This window comes from Phalacrocorax carbo, chromosome 5, assembly GCF_963921805.1.
Source record: "Phalacrocorax carbo chromosome 5, bPhaCar2.1, whole genome shotgun sequence".
Taxonomy (NCBI): domain Eukaryota; kingdom Metazoa; phylum Chordata; class Aves; order Suliformes; family Phalacrocoracidae; genus Phalacrocorax; species Phalacrocorax carbo.
This window is the reverse complement of record NC_087517.1, coordinates 26803451-26828220: the sequence shown is the minus strand read 5'-3', so window position 1 is coordinate 26828220 and position 24770 is coordinate 26803451. Positions and strand designations below refer to the sequence as shown.

The following is a 24770-nucleotide window of genomic DNA, read 5'->3' as shown; positions in this document are numbered from 1 at the left end:
TTAACTTCTGAGAATTGTCATTTTTGCATAGTCAAATTATTAAATGCTAAAAGGTATAAATATAAGGCCAGAAATTGCCTTATCACATCTGTAGAGCTTAATAAATCATTGTAGAAGTATGTAACCCTTTTGTGCGTTAAGTATTTTATCTGAAAATCTGAACATTTCTGTGAATTTTAGATTAGCAAAACTTGATGTTGAGAGTGTGATATTGCATCTACTTTAAATCAGAAATAGCTTTAAATGCAGTTTTTTAATGGGTATGTGGGTAACAGCCACATTGTTAATTGCTGCAAGGAACAAGATTTTAAAAAAAAACAAACCAGAAAGATTAGAGATACACAGATACACAGCAGGATACTGAAAGTCTCCTGGGTTTAATGCTTTTCTTTGTAAACAAAGGTGTAATCAGTGCTGATGACTGCTGTGTTGGCAGTCTGGGTTTAAATACTCTTTATTTAAGGACTTGAATGAATGCCCCCAAAAAATTTGCTGGAAAGTTCCTGCTGTTTTCTCTTCTGATAATCTTTAAGTAAAAAAAAGAGGGACAGTGGTGTAGTCTCATGATAGACTAATATTTCTCTGAAACCTCCCACACACACTCATTCTGTTTCAGCAATAATTTCAACGTAATGCTTCCCCGCTACCGTTCTGCTTCTGCTACTCCCTCAGCACGGTTGCACTTTTGAACCTATAGTTACTTCAAGACCCCAAAAAGTTTACATCTTCCTGATTGCTCTCTCAAAGAGCAAATCTAAATTTCTATCTCTGTAGCCTTACAACAAAAATGTTATTCCAAGGCATGTTACTAATCTAACTTCCCTTCCTCCTTCCCCATATGCAGACAACCATTAAGTGGTGAACGAGATTGCCTGACAATAAGATGTGGAGATGTGTGAAGGGGTATTTACACAAAGTGCATAAGTTTGGAGGTGAAGGGGATTAATTATTTCCATTTTTCAAAAGAAGCAGCTTGTCTGAGGGCCCAGTTCTAAGTCAGTAGGCAAAGGGAGGATGAGGCGTCCCTCTGGTTGGCTTTGGATCAGATGTGGCTGGAGCTGCAGTGGAGAAGGTGGATTCCTCTCAAATGACTGGTAAGGTATGCCTATTTCTGGACCTTGCTCTAGAGACTTTGCTAGGGTAAGCTAGTAATTTTTGTGTGTATATTTTTTGTGGCTCAGAGGAGCTGTACTGTTCAGACTTTCTTTAATGAGGCTACACCATGGTATTCAAGGAGATTGGAGCTCTGGATTATGGATATTTCAGATCAATTGGGTCATGAGACACATTTGGTATTCCTTAATAAAATTTCTTCTGATTGTGCTAGGGGCTTGACTGTGACAAAAGCTATAAACAATAAAGTACTGTGTCTTAATTGAGAGCAACGCTGAGTAAATCCAAAGTCTCTGAGCATCATGGTATGAATCTCAGTCTAACCTAAATTTTGAGAGAAGATGGGGGGAAGTTGATAAACTTGCTAATATCACATTTCAGGACATCAGAGATTGGAAATTATATGCCCTGCCCAGAGTAAAAAGATTAACTGTAAAGCAAAGTAATAAAAAACAGCTGCTGAAAAGAATTTGTCTTGACCTGGTACTACCTGTGTGTGAGATAGACTTGGGGCAGGGGTGAAAGCTGTGTGATAAAGCCAGATGGAGGTGATGTCTCCACCGGCAGTATTTTATTGCTCCCAACTGCTGAGTTTTTCTTCCTTGTTCCCCAGTTTGCGGTAGAACTCTACTGGTTCCTGCAAATAACTTATGTAATATTTAATAATTGACAAGCTTCTTATCCGAAGACATAAAAGTGGGGTTTCATTACCACTGACTACCTGAAATATTTTCCCTCCACAATGCTGGATAAAAGATCAGTTCCTTCAAACCATTGTGGTTCATGGCATGTCCAGCCAAGAAATCATCTTTAACTGGCAAGTGTCTTAGCTTGTTCTGACATTTTGTTATGATATCATGAGAAAACTGGTGGTGAAATATAACCACCCATTCTATTTTGAAGGTTGCCACCAGAGGATGAACTCTTCTTTCACAGAAGACTTTGTTTCCCTGTTGAGTTCTAGCCTGTGCCTTAAAGATATGTAGTAACTGTCACTTCATGGTTTTCTTTGCACATACTGGTTTTCCCTTTGCTTTCTAGAAACTGGTAATTTTAGGTTTTATGTTCTGCTGACTTACTGATAGAAAATCAAGATGGGGTTTAATCATTATCACCATTCCACTCAGATTTTTTTTTTTTTTTTTTTAATGGTAAAAACCATCCTGGTATGAGATGCAGCCTGACTTCACAAGGTAATACAAACTGCACCAGTAATGGAATCTAGGCAAAAATATCACAAGGAGTGGCTGATGCCCACCTAATGTTTTCCACTGGAATACAAGCTTATCATGCACTTTGTGACTTGTTGCTGGCTGCCTGCAAAGAGGAGGCAGGGGTCTAAGCTTGGTTCTCCTGGTTGAAATGAAGCTGTAAGATACCAAATTTCTGTGCTTCAGGTGCATGCAATGCAATGGTGGTGGTAGCTTCTGCATGTTAACTTTCAACAGCTAAGAACTGAATTTTTTTAGCTGATGGGACTGGCGGACCTTAGGTTAGCAAGAGTATGAGATAGTAAAACTCATATACTTCTGCTCTGTATTGTGGCCTCAGTCCTATGGTACATGGGAAGAATACAAAAGCAGCTAAGCTTGAAAGCTCATTGCAAGTAGAGCTCACCTAAGCAGTGGATTTATTAATACAGTAGGTGACAACATCCGCCTCACCATGCTGACAGTCCCACATCTAGCAAAAATAGCTATGGGCTTATATTATATTTGGGTTTAGAAGTTGCTGGGCACTTTTGTGAGATATGCTGATTTTTGTTTATTAATAGCATAAAGAAAAAAATTTTCATCCTAAAACAGTGGACTAATGCTGGCATAGTTGAGAGCAGTTTCAAGCTCTGTTATTTCTGTTACTTCTGTAACCTTCAGTTTCTGAGAAGGCTGGTGATTACTTTCGTTAAATATTATGGACACGTGGTACAACTTATAGTAAAGAGGAACAAGAAGGCATTTGTTAGGTGATAGGAATGCAAAGTGTTCATTTTTGTTGTAGTATGTGTCCTTGTGCGTGCTTCTGTGTGTTACCATCTGCTGCTTTGGATTCCCTGTGTCAAGAATATTTAATCTGAGTTCTGAGATTGTCATCTTCTTCACTGTGGCCCTGGAAGTGGAATATAAGTGGAACCTCCTGTAGAAGTACAGTGATCCAGTAAATCCAGCTTTACAGCTCATTAAGTTACACGTCACATGAAGCAATGCTTTGATTCAGTACAAACTGATGCTGATGATTGAAATTTCTTTAAACAATTTTGATGGGTCAATTTTTATTAGCCAAGCCTTATACTGGCTCAGGTGTCATCTGTCATCCCACAGTTGGCATGAAGCCAGCACAAACTCAATCTTATGTGCTCTGGTTATTGCAATAGAAACACAGTTATTTACCCATCCTTGATCTGAATCAGGTTTGTACTGGATGATCTGGTAGTACGTGGTTTCAGTATTAATGATGGTCAAAATAATGATCTTGTTGAAGTTGTACAGAAGCTACATTCTGGCTTTCATCACTGTTGCAAATATAGATCAATCATTTTTTATTTTTTCAATAACTTTTTTTTTTTACTAGAAGAGTAGGGAAAAAAGTGAAGAAAGAGCATGAGGTACAATGCACTAAAAGTAAAAGTTTGCTCTCTCAACTTTGTCACTTTGAATTTGTGTGGAATATTTACTCTTCCACCTTCACTGAAACACAATAATCCAAACAGACTTGCCTACTACCTACACAAAGAACATGATTCTTTAGTATTGCCATGAAACTAATACCACTATACCAATTAGCATTAAATTCTTGGGTGCTTAATATCCGTGTATTTCAACAAACTTTATATTATATAGATAAATCATGTCTGCCTACTAACTGTCCTGCAAACAAGTTATCCTGAATTCCAGGCATCAATAAAGGCTCTCTTTGTCATGCAACGTGGCGAACCTTATAATTATGAGAATGGATTTATTTTCTTCAGTTGTTTTACTTGTGCCTTTTAAAATATAATGAATAATTTTTTTTTCAGTACAAGGCAAACAGCCAAACTTTGTACAAAAATTTGGACATACAACTCTACAAGAAGGAGAAGATTTAATCCTGCATTGCACTATACATGGAACGCCCAAACCACATGTCTGCTGGAGGAAGGATGATATCCAAGTGGTATCTGGAGACATCAGCGTACGTTCTAATTTCTTGAAATATTTCTTGGGAGAAATGTAATATATTTTGCTTTATGCTACTAATAAACTCCTATATGCATTCTGTTGTTTTACAGACTGAGAAATTAGGAGATACCTATTACCTTTTAAAAAGGAATGTAGTCCTTGCTGATACTGGGAAATACGTCTGTGTTGCCAGCAATGAAATTGGAAAGGCACACTGTTCTGCATTTGTAACAGTGATAGGTGATTCATCCTGCCAGCTGCATGCTTAAGCATGTTGTTGCCATAGTAAATGAGCACCTTGTTTCCACCTACTAATGTACATGTTTTGTTTCAGAGAAGAATAAAACCCCAGAAATTTCCACTGTAGCTCAGGCTAAAACGGAATGGGAAGATGGATACTTTACAGAAGTGAATCTCACCACAGCTGAACTAGTACAAGCCCATGACACACATTGTATGCGAGATCAAAGGCTGGTGGCGAAACATCTCCCAGTAAGGTAACTTGCAGTTCACTCTCTGCTACATCTTGTAATACTCCAATAGCTGTAAGGACCTTAATTAACAAAGCACATATCAGTCAGTCTTCCTAATCCTATGATTTTTTTGCATAATGTAAATGAAGTGCGTAACGTGTGACTGCCTTTTACGCTTAATTCTTCATCAGAATATACACAGTTCTGTTAGATGAAAGGCCTTGTAGCACAGCAGAAAATGGAATCTGTGCAATAAGGTATTTAGTTTAGTGGAATGATTTTTTTAAAATCTCGGTATCTTAATCTAGATATTAATGTAAGATTGAACAGCTCAAAGATACAAAATATTCCAGAGTTCAAAATGATACTACTACATGAACATGAAGTTTCAATAACAGATTATGTAAACAAAGTTTTCTACTAGGTAAACATCTTATTTAGAAAAATAAGTAGCAGTCCTAAAGCACAGGAACAGTCATTGTTCAGTAATTTATTAAAGATGACAAAAATTCCCACTATACAATTTCAGAAGCTTAAATGAGATACATGAAGTCAAAAGTCCTTGTGGTGACTTCTTGCACAAGGTTAAATCTTGCTTCCTGAATTTAGGCTGCGATAGCCTACTGTAGTTTATGGTGCTAAAGCTGCCTGCCTTTTAAGTAATGTAGTCAGGGATGAGAGAGTTTTTATACTCTGTGACCATTACTAATCTGGTTTACTCTACTATTAGTTCACTGTTTCAGTGGAAATGCCAGGGAGGATGAGGTAACATAGGGATGTACGTGGCGGTTAGAAAGAGATTGTGGACATAAAAATAAGACTTGCTGTCAGAGGTTTTCAATAGAAAATACCAGAATGATTCTATTGATAGTGTTTATTACACAGCTCTGAAGTTGATATGGCTGTTTTATGGTGAAAAGCTGGTTTCATGATGATACAGTAAAATAGCTTTCCTTCTAGAAGGTATGTGGAGCAATGTGATGGAAAACAGGCTCCAGGAGTCCCAAAGCTCTAAAGAAGCGATGGTTAATGTGACCTGGGCAAGTGGTTGAGTATCTGTGGGATTGCCGTCAGGCTGGTTTTTCACAGTCTGCTCAAAATGTTAAGTTTACACTGGTCACACAAAAATACATTTGTTGCCTTAAAGTGTCTGAATATTTTCTGAATTTTTCATACATAGTGAATTCTATGGCAAAAAGCCATAGAAAAAAGGAAGAGCAGCGTTTCTTCTGTCTTTACGTTCCTGAGGTGGTTCTTCCTAGTTGTAGAGCAACATGTAAAAGGAAAGGAAAATTATTGCATATGTTGGTTCGAAAGCTGTTCTCATTTCATCATAAGCTGCCTGCATGGTTTCCATCATGTCTGGATGATCAAGCATTGATCCCATATATTTTGCCCAAGTTTTTTCTGTATTGCTATGAAATGGTAGATATTCCAAAGCAAAAAAAAATATATGCAAAATTATGTTAATTTTACTTAGGGCACATAAAGAATTCAGTATGATTAAAATATGTAGATCATGCAGAAAGGTAAGATTTCTCCTCATTTTTCTCATCTCTTCTGTTATTTATAACTAAAGTGTCCTCTGGTAATTTGTTGATGTCAGTGAGATGAGTTTTAAGATATTTTATGTTCTGTCTGGAATCACTCTTTATTTGATCTCTAATCTCGTATGGTCTCAAGACCACAGAGAGCAGTCTATGCCAACCACCACTGTGTTGCTTATGAAAGTGAATGCTGCAGCTGCCACCATTAAAAACATAGGCAATATTAACTGACCTTTTTTAAACAGGTTTAAAGAGAAACTCTGGCTTCAAGGAGTGTATCTTGAACTTGAGAGGCCACAAGAGATTAGCTTCAATTTGGAACATGATCCTATTCTCCTGCCTGTTGCAGAGTATCAGAAGATGGACTGAACTGCAAGATGCCTGATTCATGAAGGTGTTCATATAGTTTCCTGTGTCCATTCATAGATACTGGCCATGGGTGAGGAGAAGATGAATCTTTGAGTGCTGTTCAATTTTTATCTAGGTTACAATTTGTATTCCATTTATTTATAAATAAACCATTAATAAAATTCACCTGCGCACAGTGTTTATTAGACTACGATTTCTTATTTCTTCCAGTTTTGTTCTGGGTTGTTGGACAAAGCTGACAGAAGATGATGATGGAAAAAAGAGACATTAGCCTTTAAAAGTACAGATCCCCTTGGTGATTCATCAGTACCCACTGTTTTATTCTTCTATAAATTCCACCAATTCCATCAACAGTTCTTCCTACTGGTTTATATAGCAAATTCAGACACAAACAAATGAGGACTTAAAACAAAATGAGTTTAGAACTACAGAATTCTCTGGTTTATTAAATACAGTGCTCACTACCTTATTTCTAATAGCTTTGAGACATTTTGAGGAGGCTTAGCATCAAAAGGAGTGGTTACTAATAATATCAAACCTTGTCTAATGCAGGCTTAGTACCAAGAATGTCTTCAGGGAAAAGAGTCTCTTTAAGGCAGCATAATGGAGAAGTCCTCCGTGGTATCGCTTCTGCTTTCAGGACTGGATTACTGTGAAAAAGCATTCCATTTCCAGTTGACGCATGTCATTACAGTCCAAAGGAGTGGACTATGAAGTGATACCCATGCTAGTTTCAAAGCACATCCTTAGTTTAGTTAAGGACTTTCCAATGATAGAATTCCTCAAGGTCCAGCATCCATTCAGGGTATAAATAAAATCTGAACTGCAACTGAAAATTTTGGATTGTGGACAGTCATTAACATGATGAAATTTTTGTCTCTATCTATTGAATTCAGAGTCTGGGTGCCTTTTTCACTTCACTGCAAAGCTCCTTGCAGAGAAAGAGGAGGACTTTTGTAGTGTCATCCGTTTGCAGCACTGAAAAAAGTAGTCCATAAAATGCCCCATTTTGGACGGCTGTTTGACACAGTAATCAACAGAACATCTAGTTAGACTTGGGAATAACTGTTCTTCACCTTGGTCCTTCTGATCCAAATTTTCAAAGTCCTACCTAACAAATGGTACTCAGCCTTCTGCTTCAGTGGACTGCGTATGGCTTGGCCAATATCACAGGTACCTGTATATTGTGTAACTGCCTATTGTGCATCATTCTGTTGTTCTTTATATAAACATTGATTAGGCCTACACTGTGTTCGTATACCACAGCAATGCACCCACACTTCTCACAGAGAGCAGATAGGGGTTTAAGCAGTACAGCATCTCTGTGCTTCTTCCAGGTAGATGTCATCTGTGCAAAACCAGGACAGAAATGACATTTCTGAGAGTTGCTTAAATCATAATGCCAAAATGTTAAACATTTGTCTCTAGCAAGACACAGGGTGGCTGGTAGAAACTTAAATTTATCTCCAAGTTGAAGTACAGGCATAGAGAGGAAATGAGCTGAAAAAATACCATGTACATGTCTTCACCTGATCACATAAATCACTTGCTTGACGTTAGGGAAAAGTCAGTGGCATCCTGCCCACAGAAGAGTCACAAGGCTGTGTATATGTGCACATAAATATAGTAGCCAAGGACTGAGGTTCTTACTCTGCTTATTTGCCCCATATCTCTTACTTTTTTTTTTTTTTTCCCCAAAATGGATGGAGGCAAATGCCAGGCATCTTGTAGATCCCAGACAATTACCTTTCTGCTGACTAAGCCCCTCCTTTGCACATATTGTTTAGATTTAAAGATTTCACAGAAAATATTGTGTTTCTAACTACAGTCACATTCAGAGGACTGACAATGTACATATCACACATCCCCCAAAAATATAAAAATACTCTAAAATGTATGTTCTTTTATCAGCTGGCATGCATAAGTATGGCATATAAGAATTCTTATTTAAAAATCTATTTTGTAAAAATGAAGTGTCTGCTGATCTTGATTCCTCAGCAAATTTAAGGCATTGGGTTACTCTTGCTTTTCCTCTTGATTGTCAGCCTGTAAGAACAACTTAAACTTTAATATTTGAGGTGGGCTTTTTCCCCCTTGATTCACAAGACATGTCTACTTAAAAAATAAAAAATAAAAACAAACAAAAAAAAAAGTGGTAATGCTTTTCTGAATAATACCTGAGGCAAACAGGAATCTGTATATCTGTTCTTACCTACGGTTTCCTTACAAAATTGTAGAAAGTGGAGTTTATAAACAGGTAAACAAAAAACAAAGCAACTTTCTTTTGCCAGTGAGAAACAGCTGTTGCTCCAAGTGTTCCCAGGGAATGGATCCGTTATGAAACATAGTAAGTGTGTTTGTTTCTTTTCATTTTATAAATCATAGATGCCCATGAATTTGTTAAAAAGTCTGAAAAATTTGAGAGTATGTACATATCTATTAAATTCTAAGAACTATCCTGATGTTAGTTAAAATTTGTCCCCAGTATTATGATTTTAATTATTGCTTCGTGGAAGGAAGCAGAACAGTTAGTAAATATATTCTTTACTCAGGGTCTCAGGTTTTGTTAGTAGGACCCTGCTTTCTAAGGTGAGGTGCTGAGTATGTAATGTTTTTATTCATTCCTTGTTCCGCACATGTAAATGTGTGGGGATGATGTATAAAGAAACAATATACAAGCAAAAGTTGGGAAAAGTGATGTCTGTAAATCTCCTCCTTATATATTTCCAAGGAGATGATATGTGCGACAACTACCAACGTGAAGTTAGTGAATATGGACCCTGATAAGTATTCCATACCTGTTCAAATCTAGTCCCAGTTCCCAGTAAATAGTTCACATGTGAAATAGCTAAAGTAGTTTCGGAAAATGCTTAGTGCCTTAGTTATCTTTTCTGCTTTGGGAGCAACTGACAGTGCCTTCTCCAGTAACAAGTAAAACAATTTCGTGTGAGCGAGTTTTAGTTTGTATTGAAAAAGGTTAATGTATTTTGCATAATCATTTACAATATCTCAGATGAGAGACATGAGCATCTGAAAATAACAACTTTTCAGAAGCAAGCTGCAGCACACAAATGTGGATATTCTTGTGAATATGATGCATTTTATAGACTTTAAGGTTCTAAAGGTGTCATTACAAAGTATTGTTTATAGCATTTGCAGAGGGAGGGGAATTGATGAAATTGGTGGAAATGCATTTTGATTTCAGTTCAGGATTTAATGGTTAACAGTAAAGAGAATAATTTATAAGTTATTTCTAAGTTTAAAGAAAAAAGGTGGGTGGGAAGAGGGAAAGCAAAATTTTTTTCCAGAAGTAGACTTTAGAAAACTGGAAATTCAGCAAGAATATAATATCTAAAATACATTTCGGGTTGTGTTTTGTCAGTTCCGTAAGGATTTAGGACAGCATCTTATTGGTGAGACGTTTTAGTTAAAGCGACTAAATAATTTATTTCATTACTCCCTTGGTTCTGCATATTCGGTTGGGGGGCAGAGTGAAATGAAAATAGTGTATGAAAGGAAATATAACAGACATTGTATAGGAAAAAACAGGACAAAGAATTAAGGGGGTGAGGGAAAATGGAAGTGGAAAAGGTATTGCAAATGCAGGTTTGTGGATATGGCTGACTATGCCAAATTGTTGTGAATACAACCTTGTGTATCCTGCCAGCTACACCAAATTTTTGGGAATATGATTCATTACACAGCTTTAGTTAGCAATTTAAGATTTATTAATATTTTTGAGATAGATCACTGTATTAGGTGGTATAATTCTTCACAACATCAGCCAATTTAAAACAGCAATTTGATGGAATTTTTTACAGTCAACATAGTGACTTAGTTAAAGATTTGAGAATGGCAAAGTTCAGACTATTACTTATATAGAAGAAGTGCACAAAGGAAAATTGAGGTATACTTGAGTTAGAATGATTCAGAGGGATTGTGGATGCAGGAGATAAGAAGGACCCTCCTGTTGAGTCATGAGGTTCAGAATAGACACCCTTGCTTTCTGAACTTCTTTCAGAGAGAAGTCTAGGTGCGGCTAGGTCCAATCTTAGTCTCGGATTGGTCACTGGTTTTTGTGACTAGGGATAATATATGTGTATATATAGAGTCAAATTGCACACGCGCACACACACCAAGATTTACCTGTGAATAAAATTTCCCTTTTCATGAGTTTCATAAATTACTCACTTTTATGTGCTGGCATTCATCAGCTCACGGCCAGGGAACCTTGCAAAATTAGGCCTTTGAGTCCTTGCAAAATCATCAATAGACAATCCTTCAATCCTCGTTAAATCTACCCTGAGGGGCATCCCAGCCCAGATGGAGATACAGCATCACACAGCCTGCTGAGGTCCTTGAGAGCTCAAAGGGTCTTCCTCTTGGATTGCTATTTATAGGACTGAGATGATTGGCTTTGGTCAATATTTTACATTCTGGCTACAATTCTGGTACACAAGTCAGGAAGCAAATGGCCCAGGGGTGGACAGAGATTGCCTGGCACGCAAGTTGTTATGATCAAGATAACAGCAAGATAGGGCTTATCCGGAGAGCTCAGAGTGGCCCAGAGGGGCTGCACAACCACAGAAGGAAATGGTTCTTTTTATGCAGTTTTGCAAATTAGCATGCATAGGTAGACACGGGGGCTAAGAAAGAAAGCAGGGTTTATGCTATATTGGCTGTGCAGCCACAGCACGTAGTACACTACTACTGTTTGACACAAAATGAAGAAAAGGAAAGGTGGTGATTTTTTTAAAAAGCAAATTAGGAAATTCCACTTCAAAATCACATTGAAAACTTGCCAAAGTGGTAATTTGAAGCTCTCAGTGTTCAAGAAAGAATGAATTTGTCTTTAAATTCTGACTAGGGTCTTCAGCTTTCAAGGCATCTTCATGGGGGCCTGTTAAAGTAATTGGTCCTTCTGCACAGCACGACTCATCAAGTCAACAGGATTATTAGAATTAGTGAAAGTAAATCACATAAGCAGAGGTTGCTGGTATCTGCCCCACAATGTTTCATTTTGTTGAAGATAACCTGCTACTTCTTAAATGTATTGTTGGCCTACAAAGTAATGCGTATACTATAGTAACATTGGCAATATATAGTTTATACTTAAACCAGTAGGAGACTGAAGCAAATGCTGAAATTTTCATAACAATCCCCAATTCGGATGTCTGCCTGAAAAAAAAGGTCTTTGTCATTATCTGGATCTGACTTTTGTTTGATCCGGGATCAATTAAATAATATTGTTCTTACCAGCAGAGTCTTTGCTACACAGTAATAAGACTGAAGTAATCCTTCTGCTTTTTATTGTGGATACACTATGTGACACTAAACATGTAGAAATCACACTGGGCTGATAGTCATTCTGTTAACAGAAAGCTTGTGATGTAAATAATCTGTATTTCCTTGAGAGCACAAGAAAAAAATTTCACTGTTCAATTTCATTTCTGAATTCACCAGCAAAAGTAAAAGTTGAGAAGGTACAAACTCTTGTTGGAATGGAAATAGATTTAACAGTGCTCAAAAGCAAATGTTAAACTTAAAAAAAAAAAGGAGGGGGGGAGGGGGAAAGGAAGTTACTTTAAAAATACAATGTATTTGGTTTATATATTTGAATGCAGCAAAATCTTTTCCTTGTAGCTTTCTATTATTGTCATCAATTGTTGACTTGATTGAAATAGAAAAAAATTGAACATCTGGCTATCTCATAACTGCTAAATTGACAGTTTACACGTTTCTGTCATTTAGAATTTATCATGTTCATAAGCTTTTTCATTGTTTATTTGACTTAGTGTCTACTAAGTTTGCAGATACTAGTCTGTGCTCTTTCTCCAAGTGTGATTTTTCACTGAATATTTAAGTATTCGACTACAGAGAGAAATGGCCATCTGCTAATTTAGCAAGTTGCTTTTTGGAATGAGATATTAGATACCCTCTACACAGATTTCTATGGACATTTTGTGTCTCTTAGTAGCAGCCAGCTTGTTCTCCCCACTAATGTGTAGAGTTGCATTTGTTATCATACTAAGTCTTGTACAGAGTGATTAGGCCGCCTGACATCTATTTGCAATAAAGAGTTAAAAATGAGCCATAGTACTGACTTTCAGCCTCTGTGAAAGTAAAGATAGTACCAGTGAAGAGATTATTCCTCCAGTGTATGTTGCTGTTGTTACTGCTGCATGCCAAGAGTAGCCTTAAAGTTGACATATTATGGATAAATTAAAGGGCAGATCAAATTTCTGAAGTTATTTTATAAGATCACAGCAATATGACCTTTCTTGTTTCTTTCAGATCTGCAAACTACAGTAAAATACTCCCTTAGAGGAATCATAGCAGTGGTATTCTCTCTTTCCGGCATTTTCTGGAGCTCCTGCTGGAGGTTTCTTTCAGGTAGTTTTCAAACACTAGTGCAGCTGATAGTACAAAAATCCAGCCTTTGCTTACTTCTCTAGGATCCTCTGGGAGATCCTTTTCAATGCGGATGTTGGTAACAGCAGACTGAAGTCCTCCATTTGCCAAGAACATGCTTGATTCTAAGCCCACAAGTAGTCTTATGAGCGAGTTATGTGTTTAAAGAGTTTTCTAGGTGTGTGTTATGTATATTACGCTTCATAGGGAAGAAAAGGATTTTTTAATAAGAAGGCAGCAATGGAAACAGGCAGATGTGGTGCTGTGGTAAATCACCTCCCATTCCAGCTGTAGGCAAGAGCAGTCTTCTAACTCTGACCTCTTTCAGAGGCAACCAATCTAATGGTATAATTAGCTGCATAGGCTGATGAAGCTGGGCTAGTGGAATTTCACAAACTGGTATGCTATTCATGGATGATTAACTCCCTGGTCTGCAGAAGTCCTCCACAGGCCTAGAAAAAAGCCATTAGACTTAAAATCTGCTTTTTTCAGAAATTACAATAGTTGTTTATTTTTTTTTCACATATTTTCTATTTCTGCATTTTGTATGTTATTGTGTGTTAACCTTAACTGCTTGGAACATCCAACAGAGAAATCGTGAAGGAAACAAAAAAAACCCCAAACCACCAGAGTGCCAAGTCTATGTATTACCAAACAGAGTTTTAGAATTCAAAGTTATGGAAAAAAGTAATTTAAACAGTGCATTCTAATAGTGTGCCGCCACATGCCTGAGCTCAGCTTACTTATTTAGTGTGGTGATTGACAGATGCATTTGGTAGCTTCTTGGGTGCTTTATAATGAAAGAAAGTAAGGATGAATCTTGCTGATATGACTACTTCTAACTTGTTCGTATCCTCTGCTGAAATGCTTCCTTATTCCTTTCTTTGTCTTGTGCTTATGACTTAGGAAATTTGCAACAGCTTGTAAACTGCACATTCTAAATAAAATTGAATTATAAATCAAAAGCTTTGGCACAGATGATGTTTCCTTAGTGAATCCCTTTTGTGCTTCCAAAATTAGAGTTGTCAATCAAACCAACAGGTGGTGTATGGTTACACAGAGTGGATCCCCTCTCACAAGATACTTTCTTTTAGGAAACCAATCAGAACTGGCGCTGACATGATGAGGCAGACCTGTCAGCAGAACTGGGGTATATAAGGCAAAACAACTATGTTAGCACTTCTGAGCAGTCGTGCATTCCCCGCCTCGCCTCGGGTGTAGGGATTGCAAAAAAACAAAACTACACTGTCGAGACCGTGTAGTTTTGTTTTTATGATTAGAGGCTCTACAATTCTCATGCTGGGATTGTCTAAAAAAATCTTACTCTGGATAAGGACGTCGTTCAAGAAGATTTCGTTGGGCTTAGCCCACTCTTACAGGCACTGTGAGAGATCAGGTTAGTAGCATGTTTCTGCTAGTGTAATGAGTATTTTATCAGTCATTAATAGGCCTGATATGATCTATTATTATAAATTTGCTTACAGCGGGGTATTGGTTTCAGAATATAGACATGGAGCACTTAAATTCTCTGGCAAGATTATGCCTTAAATTTCTGCTAGTGAATTTTGATAACACTCAGCAAAAAGTTTTTCCAGTATACTTATTGTTAAAGACTACATAAATTAAGATTTGAAAAGGGCATGGAAACATCTGCGTAACTTTAAAAACTCCTTTCTGTTGGGAGTGTTCAAGGTTATGCTACTGGGAGATAAACTGAGAAGGTCTAAGAATAGCTCTGATAAAATGCATATGGTATCAGCTAAGCGCTGATGACTTTTTAAGGGAATCAACTGCGAAGGTATCAATTACATGGCAGCTCAGGAGCACTTGTCTGCTGTCATTCATAGCTGGGAAGGTTATTTCTGGAGCATGACATTTCAGATGCATACTTTCAATTCTAATTATACAAAAAGCCTTATAAGATCAGATCTTCATCACCGAAATTTGCCTAGAAATATATAAACTTTGTGTGAACTCAATGACAATTTTACTTAATTAAATAATTTCCAATCTGTTCTGGAGTTAGGAAATTACATATATATATAAGCTTTCATAATCTTGAATTATATTGTAAGATTATTTCCATATATTTTAGCTGAGCTTCAAAACATAGTTGTAACTGAAGTAGTTCTTAGTGAATTAACATGCAACTGACATTTGTCTTAATCTTCCTTTCAGAAAACTAGTGTTGTGTTAGGATGAAATGTTGGTAATTTCCTTCTAATTTGAACTCATTTCCTCCCACGCTTGAAGGTGAAAATCTTTGATAAAAGGCTGTTCCTCTGTCAAGCTGGAACAAGCATTCAGATAACCAGTAAAGGCAATAAAAAGCAGCCCAAAATCCCAGTAGAATATCCAGTTCTGCCCTCATGGACTTATTTTATGTAGGCATCAAACACTGATTTCAGTGAAGGAACTCAAGTCATGAAGAATTTTCACGCCTTTGAAAGGCAGCAAAAATTTTAAGCCTGGGACTGTCAGAAAATCAGGCACAAAAGCCAGAGTAAACAAGAGTAAATATGTGAGTGAGATTGACTTGAAAAGATCATGGGGTTAACCCTCGTTTAATAAGACATGACATGTTTTTCAGTGGAATTTTTTAATGAGAAAAATTGTAACTTTACTAGATGTGTGATACTATTAAGAAGATACTAGCTACTGCACAATTCAACATCAGTAAGTAAGTTCATGCAAATATAAAATACTACTGATACAGAAGGTTTTCCAGTGGCAGCGTGCTATTTCAAAGTAGGATCTTGTGGCATAGGAAAAGAAAGCAAACTATTTTTCAGATTTCACATGGATCTGCAGTTGTTCAAACCATCAGTGTCACTGGCTACCTTATATCCTAGCTCACATTTCGAAGGTGGCTGTCTACCCATATTCAAAATTCCACTGAGATACTCTGTAAGACTAGAATTTTATTTGCATCTTTAATGCCAATATGCTTCTGTGTAAAATGAAATTATTCACGACTTACAGACTGCTTTTAAAAGAGAGCCTCCTGGCATTTTTTTAATTATTAAAAGCCAAACAAATTCTAGACCATCACATTTTTTTTCAGTTGCTACTTAGTGACCTAGTTGTCTTCCCATTGGAGAAGGCAAAAGATTTGCACTAACAAAACATTTTCAAATCATTCAAACAAATTTTTTAATAGAGGTTATTTTCTCTTTAGGTAAAGGAGATTAATGGACAAAGAAAGGCTAGATGACCTGCACAAGGTCATGCAATGAGTCAAGCAGAACTTTGCCTCCTGCTGCATACTTGTAATGCCAAATCACAGCTTCACTAAATATAACAGTTTCACATCCAACTCAGCCAAGTGTTCTCTAAGGGTAATTTGCTATACAACTTTGTCAAAACCTACAGTCTTCACATTTCTCCAGGTCAATGTTATTTAAAACTGAGAAGAGTAATGTGTTGTGAAAATAATAACAAATATTCCTAAAATCTAGCAAGAGGGATGTGTGTGTAATAACAATTTCACCATTGATATCTAATTATGTTTTTGTTGCTTTCAGAGTGCCTGTAAAGATGACGACAAAAGCACCAACATTTACGCAGCCGTTACAAAGTGTTGTGGCACTGGAGGGTAGTGCCGCAACCTTTGAGGCTCATATTAGTGGTAAGGTTTTGATTCATTCTGGTTTTATTTTATTATTGGTTTTGGTAACATTTTTGCTAAGACAAATGATAACACTTTTCATAGATCATAATCTGATCTGAATGGGTAAAGATCAGTCCTGAAATGTGAATACATATCCACATCATATGGTACTGATTAGCGTTGTGAGGTGCTGTCAGATATGCACAAACATACTGCATAAAGTTACAAGGCCTCCCAGGCAATAGCCAACCATGTTGCCAATCATCCTTCTGACATACATGAGAATTAGACACCAGTCTTATTTGCCAAAAAAATGCAATGAGACTGATGTCTAATTCTCATGTACGTTAGAATCATCAAAACTGGAGGGAAATAGCATTAAAAGTATATACATAAAAATATATACTGTGCTAGTAAGAGTATGTCACATGGGTGCAGAGAGAATAATCTTGTTTGCATGATTATCAGACAGAATGAGGAGTCAAGGTGCAAAATGCAAGGCATATGTTAGTTCTTCATTGACCTAGTGCTAAGCCTTAGTCTGTATTTCTACCTTCTGTGCCCTCGAGTTTACTTAATTCCAGACCTCTGGCAGAGAGGTTAAAAGCACAAAATCTAGGTCCACATGGCCACTGAAGAGGGCAGAAAATGCTAGTTTGCTAGATAGTAGATGTGCATGGTGATTATGATGGTAGTACAAGGCTGGATTAATATAATTTGTTGATGCAATTTAAAGATGCCACATAATTTTAAAGGATACTTCATTTTGCTAGTCTACACACTATTAGAACACAGTACCTTGTGCAAAATCCCATGCAAACCCCTGAAATAACTTTAACAGATAACCAACACCCTGTTCTAAGAGTGCCTGTGACCTCGGCAGTGACTAAGGAGAAATGACACATGTTCCTGCTGATGGAATGACATTGTCTCACAGGCATTAGCAATGTGATGATCCACATACCATAAAACACTACCCAAATGCTCTGTGGCAGGTGCAAACACATGATCTGCCCAACTATAAAGATCTCTGACATCTATGATCCCCTGTGGTTCATCCCTTGGTCCCTTTGGATAACACTGGCTCACACAAGGTGTTTGAACGTGTCGTATAGTCTACATCCATGATAATTTTTCATGCCTTATTCTGTTATTTGGCCCTCTACTCTTCAGTTAACTGCCCTGACCTTCTCTTGTTGTCTATACGCTGTCAATTTTCTGTGAAAAGTTCCTTTCCACTGATGATTACAATACTTATTATAATTATGAATACATAAATATATCATCAGAACAAGTTAGGATGCTAATATTATGGCTTAATGTGTGATTTTTGGCTATTTTAATTTGTGCGATGTCATGGAGTACTTGGGAGGGGAACTTGATCTCTCGACTAAGAGGAGACACAGCAGCTTTTCTAATGGCATATACCACATTTGTAATTTAGTCCCAAACACCATGTAAGGCAATCTCCTATTAGCTTTTATTCATATTGTGGGATTCTGGAATGTCTTTCCTGCCCCAAAAGCATCCACCAAGACTGACGGATCTGACAGTGGCTTGGCATTTAGTTTTTCTAATGCATAAAAAAAAAAGAAAGTTTTATTTCTTGAACTAATTGCATAAATAACGGACTACACAGCTTTATTCTGCTACATTGTCTGCCCTTCCTCTCTATCATGAATCACTGTGAATTTGAAATTCAGACTTTCTGTTTATCTCTGATAACCCTGCCCTTTTATGTACAAGTCAAGTATTAATACAGACCTACAATTTGAATGTGAAAAGCCCAATTAATCTGAGTACCAAGAAGAGTTTAGCAACCACCTGAGATGCAATTCTGCAGTATGTAAACTAGAACAAATAAATTGTACTGTTGTATCAGACTGTGAATTAAGTGCCACATTACAAAGGGTTGATATCAGACAAAAATACCCAGTACCTCCTCCTGCACTCAGAAAGTGCAGAACACTCAAACCCTGTGATTAAAAGCAGCAAATGCCAGAGCAGCTAGGACATCATCATAGGCGGAGCCCTATTGAGTGAACAGTGACTGAGGTGACATGAGGCAGTACGTCATTGTCAAGAAAGTCTGCCATGCTGCTGGCATTAGAACTATACCCATCCTCATGTCTCCACAGTACTGATCAAGTATTGAATATGTTAAAAAAGAACTAACCTGTTCTCTGCTTAACTTTTCTTGAACTGATATTTTCAGGTATTATGCAATGCAAGCAAGACTTTACACTCTGCATATTGTTGAAAGCAGCACATATATCGTGCACAGGTTGGCAATTCCTGTCACATCATTGTTAGGACAATCTCACTGAATTCAATTACTTAAGCAGTGAAGTTGAGGCACTTCAGGTTCCTTTTCTTCTTTTTGGCAATAAAGCTCAAAAAAACTCAAGGGCAATTTTAAAATGAAAAAGAATGTCCCAATAATTAATATTAAAATCATTCAACTGTGAGTAAAATTTAAAACTTTTCTAACCATGTCTGGTGTGGTGGCAGACAACCAGTAAAAGCTTCAGTCTATATATCTCAGCTTCTCTTTCATTTTAGTCTCACAGAGTCATATTCCTGGCACATTAAAACCCCAAATAATTAAATGAGTTTAAGGGAGTAATACTCTAGAAAGGAAGCAGAATTCTGTGGTCCTGGGGTTTTCCAAACCACAGAGAAAGGAACTGGGAAAATTAGAGCAGCTGTAGTAAGCACAGTCTCAGACCTCATTCCTGAGCCCCTGTGCAGTGCAATTGGTGATCTGGCTTGAGAGAATTACATGAAGTAAATTTGCAGGGATTTTCATTTTGGAGAGATGGTGTTTTGGAACTGTATTCTTAAATAAGGTGTTGTTCTTATATGGCTCATATAAAAATTTTTCCTGTTCATCAAATGGGTTTCAGTTGCTCAATATAGTTGACTGAGTAGAACACTGGGATGAGAATTTTCATTGGGAATCTAAAATCATCATAGATATAGAAGATGAACCTATTCAGACCACTTCAGACTGCTTTCCACCAAACTCAAAGAAAATTCACTCCAGAAAAAAGAAACAAAACCCCCAAAGCATTAACAGCACTCAATGTTAATTTCTACAACAGCCACTTTTTCTGTCTCTTCATTTTCTAAAATAGTTTATGTTAGGATAACTGCTTAGCTTGGTTGGAAGTTCTGATTTTTACTTTGTCTCCAAACTATTGGACTGGATAATTTTGTTAGCAACACTGCTAAGATATTAGCAAATAAACAACAACAAAAAAAGACCTCACCTGCTTCAATTCATTCCCCTCATAATTTTGATGAACTTCTATTCCTCAACAGGATTGCCAACCACTACAGTCTGCTCATTATTCAAGTGATTTCCTAAATGCAGTAGCCTGTGCAGTTGTCCTATTGCTCTGCGTATTTTTAATGACCTTTCTAAAAAGAAATTCCTTTACCATTGTGTCACTGGACATATAATCATAGTTCTGTGCCTATGCCATTTACACTTCACTAAAACTGTATATGTAAGTGAGTACTATGGTAATTTAGGATACCTGGCATTTCATAGCATCTGAATCTCCTTTTGCCTTCCTTTTTCTTTAGGTTTCCCAGTTCCTGAGGTGAGCTGGTATCGGGATGGCCAGGTTCTCTCTGCTGCAACTCTGCCAGGTGTGCAGATCTCGTTTAGTGATGGCCGCGCTAAACTGGTGATCCCCACCGTGACAGAAGCAAACAGTGGAAGATATACCGTACAAGCCACCAATGGATCTGGGCAAGCGACTAGTACTGCTGAGCTACTTGTCACAGGTATCAAGCAGCTAAAGAAAGGCATCTCTCTCTGGTACCAATGTGAGAAATAGAGCAATAGAAGTGTCACAGAAAATGAAAAAAGCTTGGATTTGAAGTACATGATTAGCAAAGAAATAGCAAACCAAATTCCCTTTCCTAAAGCAGTCTAGAATTCAGCATATATTCTTACCAGTAATTTCCAACAGCATCCTTTACATCTTAACTATATAAAGTTTAACCTTGATCTTGTAAACTCTTAATCACAATTAAAAACTTCTGGCTTAGCCCTGTATACTTCTGCTCATGTGATATGTCACACTGGCTACATTCAAACTACTCATAAAAGAAAGGATAAAGTTCTGCAGGATGGAGCCCTTAATGATATTTAATGATAGAAATATATTTAGCAAAATAACTCACATAAAGGGCTGTACCCAAGACACTGTGCTTACTACCTACGGTTATAGTCAATATATCTCTAATTCTAGAAACACCTGCAACCACGAGCATAAACAGAAGTATCAGAAATTTTAAATACATGAGAAAAGCTAAGGGTGTTTGCATTTTGGAAAATCAGCTCAACGTTTTGAATTTTTGAGAATGTAGCATCATCTGTCAGTAGCGTGTGAAGGAGAAATAGACCTTGTACACTTCTGATAATGAAAATATCTAGCCCTTACAGTTCTTTTTGACAGACATTGTTTTTCTATTTATTTCTTCAAATAAAACTGTAGCTGGAACAGCACCACCAAACTTCTCACAACGACTACAGAGCATGACTGCAAGGCAGGGAAGTCAAGTTCGACTTGACGTGAGAGTGACTGGAATCCCTACACCTGTGGTGAAGTTCTATCGGGATGGAGTAGAAATCCAAAGCTCCCCCGATTTTCAAATTTTACAAGAAGGAGACCTTTACAGCTTAATAATTGCAGAAGCATATCCTGAAGACTCCGGCACCTATTCAGTAAATGCCACAAATAATGTGGGACGTGCTACTTCAACAGCTGAATTGCTAATTCAAGGTAATGGAGTTGAAGTTGCAAGCCATGAAGATAAGAGTATTCATTGTTGTAATGGTACAACACACACCACTTCATCAAAATTATATCAATAAGTTCATTTATAATTTTTTTCTTAAGAGTTATTAACTTGCTGTGAAAAAGCAGTGTGTGTTTGGTGAAATTTGCTGAAGATTTTTGTCTGAGAATTTCAAAGGACCTTTTCTCCAGAATGGGTCTTCTTTAAACTGGGGATAGACTGGACAGAATAAGGTGTGGGATACTTTCAGTTGTTCTTGCTTTGTTCTGTAGATTTCTCAAAGTTGTATTTGTAAGCTGGCTTTGAAAGAATAGATCTATTGGATTGCACAACTGTACATGGTCTCGTAAATGAGCCTGGTAAGGGTGAAGATAGTTCTTGGAGGAGAATCATAGCAGTGAATCATTCTGCCTAGAGCAGTCTTGCTTGGGTTTCACCTCAGTCAGGCTTCCAAACTCTGTAGTCATTTGAGATCCAGGACTGATTCTGAAAAAAATGCGATAAAGCTGTTTTGTTTGGGGTTTTTTCTAATGACATAGCAATGCAGAAATAGTATTTCAACTGTTTTCACAGTTGTCAGTCCATAGATACTGCAGGAAAAACAGATGGTTGCCTAATTCTTTCTCTGTTTTTTTATATACGTTTGTATATAATTGGAATTGACCATTCATTTATTTCTGCAACTGCTTGTTTTTTTGCCATATGCAATTCTCCTGACCATGTTTTCTCTTCCAAAAGGTGAGGAAGAAGCCGTTCCTGCTAAAAAGACAAAGACAATTGTTTCGACTGCTCAGATTTCGCAAACAAGACAAGCCAGAATTGAAAAGGTATATTTTTCAAAAACAAAGCTGGTAAGGCTAATATGTGGATGATTACTTCTACAATATCTCAGACTTGTTTTCTTGATTTCATTGTAGAAGATTGAAGCTCACTTTGACGCCAAATCACTTACAAGTGTTGAAATGGTCATAGAAGGTGCAACAGCCCAACAGCTCCCACACAAAGCACCTCCACGAATGCCTCCTAGACCTACATCAAAATCACCAACCCCACCAATAATTGCTGCAAAAGCACAAATGGCACGACAGCAATCACCATCACCTGTTAGACAATCACCATCACCTGTAAGACATGTCAGAGCACCAACACCCTCACCAGTAAGGTAAACTTATTTTTCTTTCAAATAAGATTGCTTTTTGAATCACTTTCACATATAGCAGTAATACCATAGAATCAGAGCATAGTACAAAATGGAAGAATTCACTGACTGTGTTTATTCTGACTGTGAGCTATAATGTGCTATATTTGCCACTGCTATAGAAGCGCATGCCTGTTATATAACTTTTCTATTCCATATGGAAGAAAATCCTTAAGAGAATGAATCCTATTTGATCACTCTACATACAGCTGAAGTAGCACTCAAAGCTCCAAGTTCATGATGGAAGACAAGAAAACAGTAGAGCAGTTGGCCCTTGAGTATTTTAGATGAACCGAGAACAGAGCAATGACACTGTGATGAGTGGCAAGCAGAATGGAAGGATATGTAAAAAAACATGAATGTGTATTCTGTTTGTGTTCTCATGATGACTGCAGAAATATTATTTTGAAGGCAGGCAAGGTAAATGTGCATATGGAAAAATGGAGTTTAGCTCTGCTGCATAAAGGATCTTGAGAGGGAAAGTGAGTGATTTGACGAGCAGGGCTCATGGTCTGCGAGACCCCAGGAGGTCTCCCTGAGAGTCAGGTAAAGAGGAAATTGCTTTGGAAGTCCTGCAATGTCAGCATCCTGAAGCACCAGCGTCATGGAAGAAATATCTCCAAGCTGAGTGCTCAGAAGAGCCCCATTTATACCGACAGATCTAGGTATGCTGGTAAATTTTGCCCCATTGAGAATAACTTGCAAGGGCAAGAAGAAATGGATTGTCAGTAACTAGCAATCTGCATAGATGAAAGAATAATTCAATAGTGCCACCTAGTGTGCACATGGAAGTAGAAGTTTGTAGTCCCCTGCTAGTCAAACTTTTAGCTATACAACACAGTAGAAACTAAATCTAAACATGAATAAAGTGCTGCTGCCCCCTACTGCTGCAATTTTTTAATGTTATCTGGGAAATACAGCATTAAAAAAATTCCTCTCGAAGAAAATCTAAGTTAGAGTGCTTTAAAACTATCTGCTAGGACTGGGACTGAATTTTTGGAATATCAAAATTTAGAAACTAGCACTTTCCAAGTGGCTACCAATTATTGTGGCTGAGATTTATAACTGTAAGTATGGGAAAAACTATAGGCCCTGATCAGAAGCTTGCCTTGAGTCTGAACACATCTAAGGATGACATATGAAAATGAGGTGTGGTGCGGGGGTAGATACAGTTTTGTTGTTGCTAGTGGCTGCCACGTGATATTTTTACAAAGAGCAGTTATTTTGTCTCTCTACAGAGACCTGAGCACAAATATATGTAATATTCACAGTGTGTAAGCCTTTTATTGTATTCCTATTAGGAGAATTAATATAGAGCAAATGGAAAATAATTATGTATTTTTATATTTTATATACACATGCTTGAGTGAAATGCCCTTTGACATTTGCTCTTATTTCTTTTTGTAAATCTAACTAAGCTACTACAAAGATATATTACAGTTATGGGTATCACAAAAACACACATTAGGCATAATGTTAAAACCAGATAAGTGTAATCTTACAAGCAGAACACCTCAAAAACTTTTGAAAAATCAAACTACAAAGTATGGAAGGCACCCTAAATGGGGAGTGAATTCAAGTTCAGGCTGAAGTTGTTTATATAGTTGTCATTGTATGACACTACATTAATATAATTGATACTTTATTTTTTCATTAGGTCAGTTTCTCCTGCTGGAAGAATCTCCACCTCACCTATCAGACCAGTGAAATCTCCATCTCCAATCCGTAAAACACATGTAGTGACAACAGCTGGGGCTGAAGTCCTTCCTCCTTGGAAGCAGGAAGGATATGCTGCAACCACAGAAGCCCAGATGAAGGAAACAAGAGTATCTACAAGCAGTACTCAAATAAGAACTGAAGAAAGATGGGAGGGGAGATACGGAGTCCAAGAACAATTTACCATTAGTGGTGCTGCTGCTGGTGAGGTTGCGGCTGGTGCTAGAGAGGTAAAGTCTATTTTTGGAAAGAGCATTGGTTTTGCTCTGTGTGTGGCCTCACCACTGCCCAACAGATCTGCTAAATGGAATCTGAGAGGCTGTGTATAAAAACGTGTGTATCTGCTGTTGAGAGAGTTCTGCT

At 37.4% G+C, this 24770-nt stretch overlaps 2 protein-coding genes across 2 annotated transcripts in view; both read left to right on the top strand.

Annotated features, from left to right (window-relative positions):
• Positions 1 to 6827, top strand: part of CCDC141 (coiled-coil domain containing 141) — a 101172-nt gene extending 94345 nt beyond the window's left edge. The window contains exons 26-29 of the mRNA XM_064451719.1: positions 4127 to 4281; positions 4379 to 4508; positions 4603 to 4765; positions 6534 to 6827. Of these exons, the coding sequence (XP_064307789.1) occupies positions 4127 to 4281; positions 4379 to 4508; positions 4603 to 4765; positions 6534 to 6657 (572 nt within the window). The 3' untranslated portion in view covers positions 6658 to 6827. The remainder of the gene's footprint in view (positions 1 to 4126; positions 4282 to 4378; positions 4509 to 4602; positions 4766 to 6533) is intronic.
• A 7467-nt stretch (positions 6828 to 14294) lies between these two features.
• Positions 14295 to 24770, top strand: part of TTN (titin) — a 241322-nt gene continuing 230846 nt past the window's right edge. The window contains exons 1-7 of the mRNA XM_064453243.1: positions 14295 to 14464; positions 16593 to 16696; positions 20270 to 20473; positions 21190 to 21477; positions 22232 to 22320; positions 22411 to 22655; positions 24349 to 24642. Of these exons, the coding sequence (XP_064309313.1) occupies positions 16606 to 16696; positions 20270 to 20473; positions 21190 to 21477; positions 22232 to 22320; positions 22411 to 22655; positions 24349 to 24642 (1211 nt within the window). The 5' untranslated portion in view covers positions 14295 to 14464; positions 16593 to 16605. The remainder of the gene's footprint in view (positions 14465 to 16592; positions 16697 to 20269; positions 20474 to 21189; positions 21478 to 22231; positions 22321 to 22410; positions 22656 to 24348; positions 24643 to 24770) is intronic.